The sequence below is a fragment of the Dermacentor variabilis genome, chromosome 1 (genome assembly GCF_050947875.1).
Source record: "Dermacentor variabilis isolate Ectoservices chromosome 1, ASM5094787v1, whole genome shotgun sequence".
Lineage (NCBI taxonomy): Eukaryota > Metazoa > Arthropoda > Arachnida > Ixodida > Ixodidae > Dermacentor > Dermacentor variabilis.
In genome coordinates this window covers 30,723,124-30,741,830 of record NC_134568.1, presented here as the reverse complement: position 1 = coordinate 30,741,830, position 18,707 = coordinate 30,723,124, and the positions used below count along the sequence as shown (strand labels likewise).

The 18,707-nt window shown below is 46.3% G+C and overlaps 1 protein-coding gene and 1 non-coding gene across 3 annotated transcripts in view; both read left to right on the top strand.

The window, feature by feature from the left end:
* Positions 1-2,560, top strand: part of LOC142576198 (uncharacterized) — a 42,247-nt gene extending 39,687 nt beyond the window's left edge. The window contains exon 6 of one of the 2 annotated variants that reach the window (XR_012826803.1): positions 2,337-2,425. Coding sequence is in view for 1 of the 2 variants with exons in the window: in XM_075686219.1 (XP_075542334.1) it covers positions 2,337-2,458 (122 nt within the window). In the remaining variant the exon portion in view is untranslated. Of the gene's footprint in view, positions 1-2,336 lie in introns of both variants that reach the window. The other variant, XM_075686219.1, reaches the window with a different exon arrangement.
* Positions 2,561-13,778: 11,218 nt separating this feature from the next.
* Positions 13,779-13,851, top strand: TRNAA-CGC (transfer RNA alanine (anticodon CGC)). The gene has a single exon. It is a non-coding gene; the product is annotated as a tRNA-Ala (tRNA).
* The last annotated feature ends 4,856 nt before the right edge of the window (positions 13,852-18,707 follow it).

Here is an 18,707-nt window from a genome sequence, read left to right as displayed (position 1 = left end):
TCTCGCGCAAATAATGCTCGCCTCTTAGAGTTTTCCAGCTCAAGCAGTAGTATTCTGCGATATTAAGCACCTCTTATGCAGCGGATCTGCGTGTGAGGCAGGGCTCGTCTTTTGACACCTGTGGAATGTCTTGATGAGCTGCACCAGAAGCGTCGTAGACTCCTGCTGTAGAGACTCTCTACTCCTGCTGCACCACCGCTCACTTCTTTTCGGTGATCTCTTTTAAGACGCGCCTCGCACAGTCGCCGTCTTCCGTGCGTTGTAACTGGCATCGTCTCGGAATGTCAACTGCTCTCTAGTGTCTAGACACGCACCTTGCATGCTGCAGTGCTCAGCAGCCGGTGTGGTTCTTTTTTTCCGTTTCCCGCCGCCTCTCGGCCACCTTTACCCCGGCGCATCCTTCTTCAGCCCGGTGTTCTCGTCTCTTTCACTTAAGGGAGCCCGTTTCCACACGCCTGTCGCGAGAGGGGCTATCGCCATGTCGCGGCGAAGTGCCGGTGAAGCGGTGCCTAATACTTCTGTTATCGATGTAAAAATTATGTGGTTTTACGTGCCAAAACCACTTTCGGATTATGAGGCACGCCGTAGTGGAGGACTCCGGAAATTTTGACCACCTGGGGTTCTTCAACGTGCACCTAAATCTAAGTACACGGGTGTTTTCGCCTCCATCGAAATGCGGCCGCCGTGGCCGGGATTCGATCCCGCGACCTCGTGTTCAGCAGCCCAACACCATAGCCTCTGAGCAACCACGGCGGGTTGTTATCGATGTAGGCGTAGCAATTGTCGAGCCAACTTTTGTTTTCTCCCTCTTAAGCGGTAGATATGATCGAAGGGCGCTTTCAGGGAAACGTTGCATTGTGGATAAATATAAAATGCATTGTGAATGATTTTGCCTGACTGACGTAGCTGTCCCGAAGGCCACTAAATCGGAGTTTTGCCGAGAACGAGGTTGCGGTTTCGGCTCCCGGTCGCGGCAACCACATTTCGATTGGGTCAAAATGCAGGAACGGTGGTGTAGTTAGGTTTAAGAGTGCCCTAAGGACCTCAGGAAGGCGGTCGAAGTGAATCTGGACCCATCCACTACAACGTCCCTCCTAAGCCACCCTCGAGTTTCGGGGCATTAAACTCCTCATTATTGTTATTTTTAAATGGAAATCTATTTTCTCTGGAAATAGATTTTCTCGCGAGTTAGCTTAATACGCAAAATCGCGTTTACAGTATCTAACCGCGTAACGAGTCTCCCGCACTAAGAAGATGTGCATCCGCCGACTGAAGCTGCACGCCTTGCAGATTAGCAGCATTACAAAAAAAAGAAAAAACTCTCGCGGGCATTTTGAATTGTACAACTTCTGTAGGGACGCCGATTGGGTCAAAAGACGGACACAATTCATTCCTTGCTTCCGCCCCCCTGCAGTCGGCAGCGCATGACATATTTTCCGTGTGGCCCCGCGTATACCATTTTGCCGTTTCTCTGCGGTTCTGAAAATTTCGCGCGCTACACCTCATCGCGGTGTGCAAAAAATTACGGATGCATCGTACGACAGCGATTACGCAGCATAATCGGTGCTGCACGAAAAAATGCTTGCAGCAACTGACACTAGGGCGTTGGCGATGACAGCAGAGACAATGTTAATAGCGTTTGATCGGCTGCATCATGTGGAGTCTTCCAGGGCATCGCCTCCAACGTGTCGCTTCTCCGCAGCTCAGTAGAGTTTCTTTTTTTCCTTTTTTGACCACGTGATGGCGTTCGGCGAAGGGCATTGCGAGCACTGTGCGGTAAGCAGTTGTGCAACTCTGCCGCACTGCGGCGGACATACATGCTAACCCTAGCGGTGTAATGGTGGTGAAGTGATGTTGTGCCGCGTGGTGGTGAAGCGGCGAAAAAAGAAAAAAAAATGCAGATATTCGTGCGTGCGCATCAATGCCGTGTGTGGCTCTTGAGCGAGAAAATCACACCACTTATCCACTGGTCCTTGGTTTTGTTACATTATCCATATAACTCGCACTTGCATCGAATTTTTTAAAATATTCGGACATGTTCCTGTAGGCAGTAGTACCTACGTTATAATTGCTCTGTTGGTGGCATTTTTTGAGAAATTAATGAATCGCGCATTTAGAGAAATTAATTAGAGTGACAAAATATTACATTTTATGGACTTCATGTGCTGTACCGCTTGAAATACCATTTACTCACAGAAACCCGTATCAACGTTCTAAATGTTTCAGCTCTTTCTGAAATACGCACTACACATACACAACGTTTAAATGTCGCAGGTTGTCGTGGGCATAACCTATTAAGCAATGTGTCATTCATTTTTTATTACGTTTCTTGACAGAATGCATACTGTGGGTGACCACTGACTCCAAGGATTCCGTACCAGAAAAATGCGAGAAGAAGTTCAACGAAAAGTGCAAGGGAGAAAAGCAACAGCTTTACGACAAGAGCAACTGTCAGTAGCCAAGTTGCCCTGTCTCAACGAGTGACTTCGCAGCTTCTACACGACTTCTTCTCATTAGAAGGCACCTACAGTACACCTGTATTTGGAAGTTAATAATTAAATGTATGCTCTTCCCTGAGTACTTTCCCACTTCACTTTAGAAAAAGCAAGTTGCACTCGTAGGAGAATGCGCATACCTCATGTATATTTGAATGATCCTGTTGTATTGCTGCCAGTAAACGTTTCTGGCACTAAAAGGTAAGCTCCTCCTAAAACAGAAATTATTGCGAACACTGCGGCAACACGAATATATCTATATATATACATATATATATATAATCGCAGTTAAAGGGACACTAAAGTGAAAAATGTTTTCTACAGCAAGGATCGTCCCGTTTCCTTTCAAAAACTGGTCAGTGAAATACTTTTTCCCACCGCGGCCTGCTTAGAGAACTCGAGGGATGAATAATGGCATTTTTAGCTACAGTTCTTGTACGCTGTTTCAGAATGACGCAGTGCGACTACAAAATGTCCTCTTAACAAGGTTCACCTCAGGCTGAGGTTAATATTGTCAAGCCTGACGATGTGTGCACGCTACCTAATAGCACAAGTGCAAATGACTGCCTGCCGTTTGGTTGCTATTCTTGTACGCTACTGTAGAGCAGCGGAGTGCTGTGACGAAACGTCGACTTGACAAGGTGGACCTTCAACTTTGTTATAGTTGAGGCACAGTGTACGTTACCTATCAGCACAGTTGGAAATTAGTGCTCCTTATTTGGTAACGAACTGTTAAATACCTCTAAGGATTCACTTCACTGATAAGTTCGACTTCGCCCTGAAATCTGCTAGCCGCCTCATTAGCTCAAATGGTAGAGCGGCTGCCCCGGGAAGGCGGTGGTCGCGGGTTCGAATGCCGAACCAGCGTGAATTTTTCTTCAATTACGAGACTTTTTTTTCCAGGAAACCCTTATGGGTTTCCTTGGTAGCAATTGCTACGATTGTGTGGGTGTCTCATTTTCCCTTTATTAATTACTTCTCTCCACCTTGCGGGTTTCCACATAACTATTACGTCGAACTCTTGCCTTTGATTAGAGTTGTCGATAAGTTCGACTTCGCCCTGCCATCTGCTAGCTACCTGGTTAGACCAGCTGGTAGAGCGGGTGCCCATCAAAAGCGGTTGTCCCGGTTTTGAGTCCCGGATCGGGACGGCTTTTTCTTCAACTGCGAGGCTTTCCTTTCGAGGAACCCGTATGGGTTTCCTTTGTAGCAAATGCTACGATTGGGTGGATGTCTCGTTTTCCCTTTATTAATCACCTATATCATCATTCATTCATACAACTTAACGCTGTTTAGAAGCCGGCGCATATTGTACCTGTTTCCAACGTTTCCTGTTCCTAATAACTCGATCAATCAAGCACAATATTCGCTATTAAAATCGATTATTTTCTAACCATGTCATATTTTGACCGGTAAGTTGGTGTGGCGTACAATTATTAGATGAGAATGTTACTTATCTGTGCACTGTGCAACCAATATTGTTCCTTCGTTTGGTCAGGTGTTCGTCATTGAAATAAACTGTCTCCATCGACGCTGTCCATTTGGCCATTCATTTCGGCAGCGGTCGTTCAACATTTTTGTCTCCCGTTGTTAGTATTAATAATTGCAGTTCAAGTAATCTGTGAGTTTAGAAAAAGTTTATTTCAACAAGAGACGATACGAGCACTGAGTCACAATCACGGCACAACTCCACCAGGACGACAACATGTACAACAGACGAAGCTTTGTATACACGGCACGTTCTCAAAGTAGTGTCCGAGTCCTCACTAACTAACATATAACGACATAAACCCACGGAAACGCCCAGTTACTGATAAACTAATTGTCACATTATAAAAAATGATGTTCAATATATACAGTGTACACAACGGTTATGTACAATGATTATGTGACAGAGACACTTTACATAATTTTGCAGTGATGCCGTGAGATGTGTATATACAAAAATGATCACATATACTAGAGAACGTACACACAGAAATCACGGGCACCTACATTCCACGTACATTCAATGAATACTTTTGATGGCCTGGCTACAAGTACCAGGCTGGTCGAAAATTAAGCCATACGCGTCCGTCATCTACCGACAGGAAACGGCATGACCACTGCCGAAAGAACTCTTACCCAAGGAAGAACAACTCTGCTGACAGAAACGACAGTAGTTCAGATTAGAGCTTCTCCAGAAGTGGAAACAGAGCGCGGCGACGATGTCTCGCGGCAACTGCCTCGCACCGGTTACGTCACCGATAAAAGGCTCCTGCAACAATTAAATGTCGCGCGAGCGGCTTCGTGAGCAGCGACCAGATGTAATAAAGCGGTTAACTCCCAGGCCACGGAAACCAGCATGCACGGCCTTGCAAAATACCCTGGCAACGACGCATTGCAGCAGCACATGCTTGTTCGATTCTTGAATGGGCAATTGGGACACAGCGAAGATGGGACTAGCCCCACCGCTCTAGTCTGTCACGCGTTGGGAGCACTTTCCAGCCAAGACGCCACATGAAGTTGCGTAGGTGGCCAGGAAGAAAGGAACTTTGTTATGGCACCCCACGACACATTCTTGGAACGTGCGCGGCGCCGCGGCGCGCTGGGGAAACTAGAGGAAGCCGTAAGGCTGACATTGTATCCACAACACGGTTTTCGAGAACGTCTAGATCAGGACATACCTGTTGAACGTGGCGATATAATGCCAAGGTCGTAGAGTAAAACGCAGGTTTGTTTATCGCTTGTGGTCCGCGATTTAAGGCCACGCCCGGTAACAAGTAACATATTTTTGTACCGAGGAAATAGCAGGCGAGTTCACGCGCGGGACACTGATCACGCTGCAACAAGCGGAGCGAAAATTGCACAGCAAGTAGCCAACGGACAGACACGGATGAGAGTGCGAACCCACCGCAAGAGCGTGGTTGCCCAAGTGCCATGCGACAGACCAGAACTGTACTACCCGACCAGAAGAAGGAACCAAGAAGAGACTGCAAGGACCTAGTAACCCGTAATGGTGGCGGTACAATGTGACCCACGTACCATAGATGACTGCAAAATACAGACTGTGCTAAGTACCTTCTTTCTAATAGGGGTAAATCATACCCTTCAGCATCCTGAATATTTCGCCTTACATCTCTAAGAATTAGGAGCCACAAAGAGTCTGATATGCCAACATAAGTGTAATCAAGGCCTAAAATACGAATAGAATCGCTCTTTTAAAGATGGAAAAGGGGACTTAGCGTGTGTGTGGTGGACCAATGAACAAACAACGAGATTTTGCAAAATATATAGCAGCACCTTAAGTATTTCAGTACTCAGTGAAAATTCGAAGGGTACGGGATAAGCCATCTTCATTCCTGAGATACAATGTGATGTCATCGGCGAAGGCTGTCGCCTTCACAACACCGCTACGAGGCAGTGGGAGACCGCACACGTAAAGGTATCTCAGCACTGAGCGCATAAATGGTTCAAAGCTGAGCACAAAGAGTACTGGGGATAGAGGGCCCCCCTGACGAACACTTGGGCGTAACGTATTTGTGAACCAGAAATAATTGCACAGAGAATAATCAAGAGTTAGTTGAATGCCTAAGTGCTGATATTAAGGGTTTCGGGAATGATGCCGAAATTATCCTATTAAGTGAAATGAATGCCCACATACAGGATCTAGATGGCTATACCGACAACAACGGGAAGTCAATGCTAGATCTTTGTGAGCAACACAAACTCTTTATCGTGAATACAGGGCCTAAGTGTGAAGGACAGATCTCGTGGGAAGTGGGAAACCGGCAATCAACCATTGATCACTGTCTGATTAGAGGAGGAATTCATGATGAGTTGAGATAAATGGTCATTGACGAGGAAGGGTATAGCAGCATAGGGAGTGACCATAAACGCATCATTTTGAAAATGGGATATGTAGTTGGGAAAGAGAGCAAGGAGTGCAAAATGGCCAGTCCAAATTTGAACACTGAACAAACTACAAATATAGTCAAAGAGTCGACGAAGAACTTGGCGAATGGCCGAGTAAAGAGTGGGAATATAGTTAGCTTCTAAGTGTAATAACAGTAGAAATACGGAAAGAGAAACAACATGTTCGTTGGAAAGGAAGAAAGAATCCGAAAAGCTAGTAGAACAGGGAGATACGAGAAGCGATCGCCGAACGGCGGAAAGCATCCCGAGAGCACAGGCGGGCAGAAAGGCGCAGTTGCCGCAGGATCAAATAGCCAATAAATGGGAAATATGCCGGGAGAAAATGTCTATGGTTCCAATACTCGTGCAAGCAAAGATAAAAGGTGAAAGTCAGTTTTGGTTGTCAGAAGTACGTGACAAAAAGAAGGCCGCACGTAGAATATTTTGGAACCACATAAAATTAGTCGGCAGGAAGTCAACAAAAATGCACCATATCCTAGACGAAGATGGAAACAGACTGGAATGGGACGCAGCAATAAATTACATCCGAAAAATAACAGCCGAATCTTTCCAAAGTAATGACGAGGTTGTATTTGAAGAAAAAAAAGAGCATGAGAGAGAACTAGATGGAAAAGGAGCTAGTGCTGACAAATTTCAACTGGAAGAAAGCGTAAGAGAAAATTCCTTAGCGCGCAGCCACAGGGCTATACGGTTCCCGTTGGGCAGATTAACGAACTAGGACCAAAAAGTAAGCTCTTATGAAAGCAGTGGAAAAATCTTTAACAGATAGACGAATACCATACAGTTGGCGACAAAGTTAAATGAATTTGTTTTATAACGGTAAGAGGGAGAAAGATAGAATTCACTCCTATAGACCGTTGATCATTACATCGGTGATATACAGGTTAGCAATGCAGGCAATTAAATTAAAGCTGCAAGCATGGGCAGAGAAGAATGACATTTTGGGAGAACTTCAATGTGGCTTCAGAATACGTAGGCGTTTGGATGATAACTTATTTGTTCTTACTCAGTGTATTGAAATATAAAGAGTAGAAAGCAGACCGTTATATGTGGCTGTTTTAGAGATTACAGGAGCGTATGACAATGTTGACCGCGACATTTTGTGGGATATTCTAGAAGGGGAAGGCTTAGGCGACGATTGTCTACTGCTCTTTAGAAAGGTTTACCTAGAAAATACAGTTTGCGTAGAATGGAAAAGGATGAGAAGCGAGGATAAAGTTGATATCAACAAGGGACTGAAGCAGGGGTGCTTTCTATCCCTACTGCTGTTTATGATGTGCGTGGTTAGGATGGAGAGGTCGCTAGAAGTAAGTAATATCGGGTTTAATCTCTCATACAAACAGGCTGGTACAGTAGTAGGGTAGGAGCTTCCAGGTTTATTTTATGCGGACGACATTGTGTTGCTAGCTAACAAGCAAAGTGATTTGCAACGTCTGGCTAATATCTGCGGACAAGAAGGCGAGGTTTCAGGTTGGAAATTTAGCGTTAAAAAACCAGGTGTTATAGTATTCAATAAAGCAGTGAGCAGATAGTGGTAATGCAGGGCCAGGAAATACCTCGGGTAAAAGAATATAAATACCTTAGTATATGGATAAACGAAGGCAACAGCTATATGGAAACACAGCAAAAAACTATAACAGTAAAGGGGATCAGCAATGCAACCACAATAAAACATAGAGCGCTATGGGGATACAATAGGTACGAGGTGCTCCGGGATATATGGAAAGGTGTAATGGTTCTAGGACTTAGATTTGAAAGGCTTTTGTTTGCTTGAAATCAGGGGTACAAGCAGGACTCGATGGGAACCAAAGGTCAGTGGGATGTGTCGCATTTGGCACTCACGGGAAGACTACAAATGAAGCTGTGCAGGGTGATATGGGCTGGACTAGTTTTGAAGTGAGGGAAGCTCACAGTAAAATTGATTATGAAGAATTACTGAGGAATATGGAAGAAATAAACGGGCTGGGAGAGCGTTGAGGTATTTGTACAGGAAGTTCACCAGCACTAGGAAGTTCACCAGCAAGTATGTGGCCTGTAGGGTGAGCAACACAGCAACAAAGAACGTCAAGCGGAAAGTCAGAGAGGCTGAAATAATCTCATGGGTGGCGGCAATGGAAAAGAAACCTGCTATGAGTAACTAGTTAAGAGGAAAAAACGAAATGAGGAAAGAAACAATATAGATAACTCAAAGGGAAGCTCATTACTTTTCGAAGCGAGACCGGGATGCCTTAGAACACGCACCTATAAAGCGAGATATAAGAGGGAACAAGAAGCATGTGCTTGCTGCGGTAAAGCTAGGGAAAGGATAGAGCATGTTTTGTTAGAATGTGAAGATATCCGCCCATTGGTCGATTTAGGCACCACTGGCCTCCTTGAAGCCCTTGGGTTCAGCGAGAGCAGGGGGAAAGTAAACATGTCCGCAATAGAGATTAGTAAGAGGCGATTGGAAGATTGGTGGAAGAAAAGTAGGGAAACAACAAAAAACGGAGACGTACAAAAACAAAGTTCACCATAGGGGCTCAGAAAATTTGGTTATGGGAATTCATCGCGAGTTTTTTTTTCTTTTCTTTTTTTCTTTTTTAACCTACAGGTAGGACATTAGGCAGTATAAAAGCAAGAGCTTGGTGGCGCCACCCACCGCCCCGCTCCAGGGGGACGCTCATAACATCCATCCATCCATCCATCCATCCATAAATCCATCGGTCCATCCATCCATCCATCCATCCATCCATCCATCCATTAATCCACGAGTAACGGGAAATGGCTAAATTTCACGACCATCAAGCAACAATGTACTTCGGATATGTGAATAGGCATTCCTAACAAATTCAACAAAATTTGACGAAAAGCCGAACGAGGTCAGTATATTAAATATTAAGCTTGTTCAAGGTGATCGAACACCTTTTCGTGATCTAGTGAAATTAAGAGAACGCGTGCTGACCTGGTCAGCGTTTACGTCATTATATCACGCGCAACGAACGAGATACTAGGTATCTCTCTGCCAGGGACCGAGCATGCCTGGTGGTGTCCTATTAAGGAAGGCATCAGGCTTCCCAAGCGTCGAGGGACAACAGCTGTGAAGGTTTTGCAGTCAACGTTGAGAATCGTGATTGATATCCATTCCTCTGGACGAACTAACGATGGATCGTGCTTAGATATCAGCACAATGCGACCATCGCGAAAACTAGCCGGGAATGCAGTTTTCAAAGCAGCGGCTGATAACAGACACGAAAGTGGCACCAGTATCTTCCCACTATGATAGATAAAACTCAACGGGTAACCCGTCCGGCCCTGGGGCCGTGCGACGCTTCATGGAAGATAATGCTCCCTTCTACTCATCAGCTGACGCTCGTGCACAAACCCGGTCAGCAACCTTAGGTGGAACCTGAGGCAGCCCCCACTAAGCATTTCTAGGTTACCATGACCCATTCGCGTAGCCCTAGGTGCCATGTTTTCAAAATGCGATACAGAGAGCGAATAATCACGCGTGGGAGGCGACACAACAAGGATAACACATGTGGGATTCGTACTGTGCCCGACAGGAACAGCCAGACGTGGAACAAAGTTTGGACATCTACCTTGGTTTGGAGACACAAATACGTGGCTGCCAAGACTTCTGAAGAATACAACGAGCCCCTCCTAGATTGCAGGATGGCCAAGGGGACCCGATGAATATAATCGTAATTGCGCGTGAAATACCATACGATTCAGATACGAATTAAAAAAAATTATGGGGTTTTACGTGCCAAAGCCACTTTTTGATTGATTATGAGGCACGCCGTAGAGGGAGACTCCGGAAACTTCGAAAACCTGAGGATCTTTAACGTGCACCTAAATCTAAGTACACGGGTGTTTTCGCATTTGGCCCCCATCGAAATGCGGCCGCCATGGCCGGGATTCAATCCCGCGACCTCGCGCTCAGCAACCCAACACCATAGCCGCTGAGCAACCACGGCGGGTAGATACGAATTAAGGGAATATTCAACATGAAGAAGGGATAGAATAGAGACATATAATGAACATACATTCATCAAATCATTTGAACACAGGTGTTGTCAACCTTGCATTTAGTGTCGACACTTGGTTGAAACCGCCTTTAAACATAAAAAAAACTAGTCGCTCTGTTATAAATACATAAGCATTTCTCATTTACTCCATCCTCTCTCCCTGTTCTTTTCAGACGCGGTCGAGTTGACGTCGACGTGTAGGCGTGGTGTTTTTTTTTTTTACGTGCGGTGGTTCTTCATTCCGGGAAGGGAGGGAAGTGGCAGAAAAGGAATTTTTTTTATGGGGCGGATGGCGGGGAAAGAGGGGCTGGCACGAAGAGTGACCCGAAAGTTAGGCGGGGCACTGACTCCGCTTCCTTTCCCACCCCTCCCCCCGTCCCCGGTGTTGACGCCTATGTAAATATCCATATTTATGTTTCATCGACAGATAACGAGTAAGTTAGATGTCCTTCCTGCAGTTAATAAACACTTTTACCACGTTAAACGCTCCACCAGAAAAAAATGCAGGCGTCAGAAATACAATAAAATAATCTAGATACTTGAAGTTCTTGTGAGCAATGTTAAATATATAAGGATCACTTAAATTATTCTGGAATGTGGATGTCCTGTTGCATTTTTGTCTTCCATTATAAGTTATAGCTTATGAACAAATATTAAATATGCATGGCTTTGCTAAAGAAGTAAACCCACAACACACCACAAAACATAAATGGTTATTAGCATGTAGGATAACCCCTGTACTTGTACCAAGGATGGCACAGACGCCGTTATCCCGAGTCAATGATTGCACTAAGCTCTTCGGAGTGAGCATCTTTATCTTTGCATATGGAAAAAAGAACTTGTTTCGTGGCGCCATACTTTGTTAAATGGTTGGTGACAGTGGAACGTGTTATGCAGCGTGTGGCAGCTGTTCACAGATCAGCTTGCTTATGACCAATCAGCTTGCTTACGGCCTCAAAAACAGTTGAAAACAGGAAATCGGATGTTGACCAACTGCGCAGTCTCCAGGGACGTATGCAGATGGCTTTTGTGCGCTTGAAAGATACCCACGTGCCTTTGCACTAATGATTGATCTATTGATAATAAAAATGAATGCGAGAGCGACTGGAGCCCCGCGAAAACAGACGCGCATGTGTACCAGTGCATTGATGTGGGTTCGCGCAGGTGTGCCTTCTCGCGCCGATGTCTGCGGTGATTTAAAAAAAAGAAAGGAAGAAGAAAAATACTGTGCCCTCGCTGCTGGGACAACATAAAACTAAACATCAGTCTGAACAACGCTTTGTGCCAGCTGTGCTTCGTGCGTAGCACCATCGAGTTAAGTGCGGCGGGGGAACGTAAAACAGATGTCGGCTTTTGTACACGTGGGGCTAGCAGGTCGGCCGTGAAGCGACACAGGAAAAAGTTTAATCAGTGCAAAAAAGCGCTCAGGCGCGCAAATTACCGGCAACACGCAATTGCTCATATCAACAGAACTCAGTCACCCACACACCTTGTGCGCCATGTATTGTTCAAAAGGGGTACTGAACCACTTTTTACGGACGTCTAAGTATGCATTTCACGTTGAAAGAGACCGTTTCAGCAATACTTTAACGCCTCGCACGGCGAAGGCTACGACGGAGTGAGCGGGTGCACACAACGCTCCGCCTGCTCAACGTCACCGTGGCGCGCATTTGAAATTTGATTTTGTATGTTCGCATGGTTCACATATACGCCACTGCAGATTTTACCTGGCGTGCTATCGAGGCGCCCCAAACGAGCGCGTTCGTCGCGGCACACCGCGGCAGCCGCGGCATCTGCGCTAGGCTGCAGACGCAGCTAAGTGCAACTGTATAGTTGCTGACTATGTGCACGACAAGGCTGTATTGCGCTCTCGCGCCCGTGTGTTCCAGTCTGGCCGTGTCATGTGGTGCGGACTAGCTTTTTCTTGCACAAGCTTGGCGGACGGATAATAGCGACGTCCATATTGCGCATTTTGCACGATATATCTCAATATGAAGCGAAGTCTGCCAAGGCATCTAGCCAGGAGGCCAGGAGTGAGCGCGTACTGGCAAGCGTACGTCTGGTCTGACCTTAAGTTTCGCGTGGTTCGAGGCTAGTTGAGCGTTCAAAGCTAATAGAAATGAGTTATACCGGACGGATACGACACTGATAAGCAGTGTGGCCCAAGCTCAATTCCTGCGCGGGCGGACTCGGCCGAGTGTTTAGCAGACGACAGTCGGAGATAGTGCGATACTCGTACTTTCGAAAGTTCGTGATTCTTATCGAAATTAGAAACACAGATTTTCGCTTTCTGCAGTCTGTTTACTAAACTGCCTCAATAAATATACACAGTGACAGTAGGAAGAAGCGCACTGATCAAAACACCGTTCTTGATTGATGTCAGCTATTGGTGAATAGCAGCGGCTGTTTTAGAATATGCTAGCTAACAAAATATGACAGCCCGAAAAGAATGAGGAGAAGGCTTCTGTTGAAAAGAATGTGTTTGAGAAAAATGGTGACTGGACGCCCCGCTCGCGAGCTCCACGCGTCCAACAAGACAGCAAAATTTGGTTGAGATGCTACCAGCAGCGTACGGTGGACCGTGTTTTTAACCCAGCCTCAGTGGTGGTTCAGGACCCCTGAAACACTTTTTTTAACATGGTAAGAAAACTGCGCCGATCTTTCATGGAGGTTGCTGTGAAGATGTGAGCCAAATATTACTGCACTTCACGCAGCGTGGTGCTTACAATCCACTGTCAAACACAGGAAAAAATCGCTTGCTCTCGCTTTCGTAATGTCGTCATGCAGCGCCGTCGAAAACAACTGGCCCACCAACGCCATTGGCTGACTTCGTGATCGCGAGAGCATGCTCAGTAATACAGAATTGCTAATTTTGTATTGAACAAACCACAAATGTGTACGTCTATGATCTCAAAACGACAAGAAAATAATTTCATCTGGAGGGATCAATGTTCCCCACCCGCGGCAAGTTGTTTTTTCACCCACTTTTATTTCTAATAATTTATCGTTTCTTTATTTCATTTATTAAGCACAAGTAATTTCCCTCATTATATCCTTGGTGTCAGTGTTTATTGGCTTGTTATTATATGACTAATGAAAATCGGGCACCTCGGTAAACCCCCTTTCTTCTCGTTTATTACATAACGAGGGTCTCGACTCCAGTAACATTAATGCCTCCAGGTAGCATGTGTGGGTTAATTGACCGGTTGCCTTCACCCAAAAAGATCACGTTCTGGTGACGCCTGCGGCAGAAAGGATGTTCCACATCCACCGCCAAGGTTTGTGAGTGGTGGCGCTGGGTAACACTCCCAGGGTTCTACTAGGAAACATAAATACCCAAGAAAGTGGATGGGCAAACGGCGCCGCGGTAGCTCAATTGGTAGAGCATCGCACGCGCAATGCGAAGGTTGTGGGATCGTTCCCCACCTGCGGCAGGTTGTTTTTTCACCCACTTTCATTTCCATTAATTTATCGTTTCTTTATTTCATTTATTAAGCACAAGTAATTTCCCCTTTGTTGTCTTTGGTGTCAGTGTTTGTTGGCTTCTTATGATATGGCTGAGACATTTGTTGTTCGCTCGCTATTACTAAATTGTGCCAGATCTATAAGCCAAGAACGTTATAATTACAGCAGTAAAAAATAAATAAGATCACCACCCATCTGGGGCTTTCTGGGACTGGCACTCAACCCATTGCATCGTGACACAGAGTGCAGTGCATGTGCCATTGAATATTCATTGTGGCTGAAGCAGTCAGTGCTTCAGTCAGTCAGAGTAATGGTTAGACAAGTTTAGTCTATCTGAAAAAGATATCGGATGGAGCGATGAGCTGTGAAGTGCTGCAGAAGTGAGTCCAAGAGTTTCAGGCAGTATAAAGGCTAATCTCAGACATGTGGAGAGCAATCCCGAGATTGTGAAAAATTAGCTCAAAGCGGTTGGAGACATGTCGAAGACTATAGGAGGCATCTGTAAGGAGCGCTTATGCTTTGTGCACGAAATTCTGGGAAGCAGATAACCGCAGTTTCCTTTTTTCTAATTATTCTTATACTCATCTATGGAAGTACAGTGGTAGGGACTGGAAGACATGTATACTTTGTTGGACTAATGTTTTTGGGGGCAGCAAGGATACGTACTGCTCGATAAACTGACGGCGCTGAACAACGCATAGTTGTCACTGGAGTCCGTGCTTCAACAGTGCTCTTTTTTCATGCCTTAAAGGTGAACTGACGCAGCATTTTTGCCTCGCTTTCTTTGTTATCTGTTAGATAGCCACTGCATGACCCCGTATCTGATAAGATCGTTTAACGTGACGCATTCAAAACGCAGGCCAAATTATTTCTTGGCATATGGTTTATTGTCTCATGGACGACGGTCGCCGGCGCGGTTCGCGAGCTTGTGCGCCTTGGCGTGTGCCATCTCGTTTCGGTTGCGATGTGTCTCGGATACTTCTCCCATGTGCGCCGGGAACCACTGGATTCTGGTTTGAAAATCTACCTCCCGCTGGACTTGTCGATTGCTCAGGATCCGGACCACGCTCTCCTTGAGATCCATCCTTTCACGAAGTTTCTGACCGTTTGTCGCGAGTCTCTGCGACTCGCGACAAACGGTCGCAGGTCCCTGGGACAGCACCAAAGAGTGCTTGACGAGCTACAACGAAATTTCCTAGGCAATTCTGCCTGGCCCGTCGTACCTTCCCTCCGCGCAGCGAGAAGTTGGACAGGTCGCAGGCGGCGGCCCTCAGACAACGGCAGACGCTCACGTACCCTAATCCGGCGCAATACCACAGGCTCTACCCCGGTACATACCCGACAAATATATGTAAGGTCTGCCACACTGATATGGCCGCTTTAACTCACATTCTCTGGGACTGTAAGGAAAACCCACACGGTGTTAACTCCGGAAACCTTGCGCCGCGGTGGGCCGCTGCGTTCATTGCGCAGCCCCAGCCTCGGCGACCAACTCTGGGCCATCAAAGCAGGCCCGCGAGGCGGCGGCGAGGCAACACCTCAACGTCCCCACATGAGAGACCTAAGGCCTCGTCGGCGAAAGCTCTGCAGGACTGCAAATAAAGTTGTTACCAACCAATACGGTTTGTTTACAATTGATCTGTGTACTTCTCGAAAATTGGAGCGAGTCCCTTGGTGTAACTGACATGTGGGTCGGTGCAGCAGCCGAAGCTCTATTGCGATCGCCTTGTCGAATTCTTTAGACGACGGGATAATATGGGAGAGAAGTTTAGAAGGACTAAGTGTGCTTAACGTTCTGACAGAAGCGATAGCCGATGCCCCATAGTGGGCATGAGCCACACGTTAAGAGGACAATAACAGCAGCAAGTGGCTGAGCTTACTATCACATGTTAAATGCACAGAAGCGCAGAGTGAAAAAGTAAAGCATGACTTAGGCTGCGTGCGTCCAGCTTTCGGCGAGACAATGTCACTGTGTGGCTTGCGACAACTCGACTAGACACCAGGCTGACCGGCGCTTGCGTCTGCAATTCCTGAACACTACCTCTGATTTTCGTAACATGCAGAGATAACAGGCAAACAAGCCCTACGTCAAAAGCCACTCTGTTTGGCGCACATTTTAGAAGCGGTCACCTTAAGGGAGGCAATAATCGGCTTTTTTTTTTCGAAATTCAAGGCAATTTGGCACGGCACTGTTGTTAACCTGTGGGAATCAGGGCCAGTGCTCACAATGAATTGCTAATGTCTAATAAATAATCTTGTGATTCGCCGAAGGACGCGCAAGTTTCCTTTTCTTCATCCACAGATTACCGAGGGGCTTATACGTGAAGTTAATTAAAGAGCTTATTTCGATGAAGTGCGTGGAGAGCAGTGCTGAAAAACTGAATCAAAACAATTACGTAACAAAAATATTGTTAGAAGTGATTTTTTTCAATAATTCCAGCCATTCCGCGGCCAAGAGGACAGACATGGTAATTCTGTTCGCACTTGCTATTCGAAGAAGACGAGAACAAAAACAACGTTCCCAGCTGCTGCTATTTTTATTCCGTAACACGTATATTGCCTTCTTAATTTGTTGCAAATGTACCAGTCGCTTATTGGCCAATCCCCCGTTGTAGGTGTGTGTCATATTAAGTAAATCGTCACCATCATGATCATCGTTGATTCGACTGCGTCACGTCGGGAAACGGTGCCGTCGCGGACATCATTCCTCTGACAGTGCTTGACAACGGGCGCCGTCTAAGTTGTGGACTTGGTTAACCCTAGCTGCAAAATGCGCCAGAGAAGCAGCATGGACCCAAGCCGTTCTATTCGTACCTCGGGAGATGGACCACGGGTGCCAGCAGCTATTCGCCTTCGCCAGCGTGGACTTTGCCGCTAGGCAGCAGATCGCCGTTCAGCAGAACGCCAGCGGGTGCCGAAGCTGCTGCACTTCGTTCGTCTTGCCAGAAGGCTGCGTGCGGATGACGTGAGTCATCCGCATCGACCTCGAATTCGATGCGAAGCGGCGTCGCCGTTGTCGTAAGCCAGCGAGCTTAGTGGCGTCGCATGTGAGACCTGCCGATGACTGCGGCTGTAGCGGTCGGCAGTTGATTCTCTCCATCCCACCGAACGGGCACTTGCCCAACCTATTCGAGGACCGCATCGATGCACAGCCATGACCTAGGCACTGGCAGGCACTGCGTACGCCTGCGCCAGAAGGAACGTTTGGTGGCCTCGCTTAGTACGCTGCACTCTGAATCTAGCGAGATTGAAGCACTGGTGCTGCCGGTGGGCAACACCAACACCCGAAACATCCTGCGTTTTCATGTGCTTCATTTTTTTTTCAGTTGACTGTCGGAAAATAGTGTTTTCTCAAGACATAAAAATGTCATAATCGATGCCAACATTGTGTCGTTACTTATAGGATCAGTTTTCTCTAAGGGGTATTTTACCTTCGCCATCAGCACGCCTCCGCCTTTGAGGGCTGAAGAATAACAGCACACCCCTTGTTCCACTCAGTGCAACCTGAACGCGGTTTGCCTAGCGTGCGATAAACGAGAAGACACGCGAAGGACGGCAGTCCAAATGCGAAGATGATAACACTCGGAAAAGAGCGGGAAGAGTGGAATAATATTGCATGTGGGTCTGTTTGCTGCGAATGTGGTGTTACTGCAACAGTGTTTGAATTGGCTGTGCCTATAGCATGTTCAAACGTATTGAAGCTGTAAAAGCTACTCGAGACAGGGTGTTTCATCAACTTGGTAGTTCACGGGCGTAACCAGGGCACTTACCAAAGCGTGAGTTTTAATAGCTCTCGGAGTGGTTTGACATATCAGAGACAGTCTTTAATTAATAATAATAATATTTGGGGTTTTACGTGCCAAAACCACTTTCTGATTATGAGGCACGCCGTAGTGGAGGATTCCGGAAATTTTGACCACCTGGGGTTCTTTAACGTGCACCTAAATCTAAGCACACGGGTGTTTTCGCATTTCGCCCCCATCGAAATGCGGCCGCCGTGGCTGGGATTCGATCCCGCGACCTCGTGCTCAGCAGCCCAACACCATAGCCACTGAGCAACCACGGCGGGTACAGTCTTTAAAGGCGGCACTATACATCTGCAATGACATTCGAGCTTTCAACTGCGGCACATTCTCGGCCCGTGGTAAAGTAGCGCGTGCGCGTTACGCGCTACGAAAGCGTTGTTGATGTATTTGCCGGCCACAAGCCTTAACAAAACACTGTCAATATTTTTATTGAATATCTGTGTGTTTGTGACTGTATGTTCTGTTATATGTATATATTATCACCATGTATATCATAATTATCATCCAGCACCTGGAATAGTACGTCAGACGATCAGCCAGGCTAACATCTCCCGCATATTATTAAAGTTTTATTTATCTCTCTATACCAGCTATATAAATTGCAGTAAATATTTGATTACTAACTAAAGAAGCAGGTTGTCACGCACACGCAGAAAACGAGAGCACATCACAGTTGATGAAATCTGTGCAGGTTTTTTGCAATGATGCTCGTGTCCTTAGATTTACGTGGACGTTAAAGAATCTCGGGCAGTGATATTTAATCTGGTGTCACCCGCTACGAAGTGCCTCATAAGATCAACGTTTATGCACGTAAAAGCCAAGATTTTTTTTACAAATTTTTCATTTCAAGAATACTCGGACGAGAAACTCGTGATAAAATAATGTTGGCTTCTTCTTCGAACAGAAGTCAAAGGCCCTTCTCACTTGTGATCTCAGCGCACGCAAGAAAAAGAAGAGGAGCAACCTACAACTGATTTTGCGCTGAGTAGTGACAACTGCGTTGTGGGTGTTCGACAGCG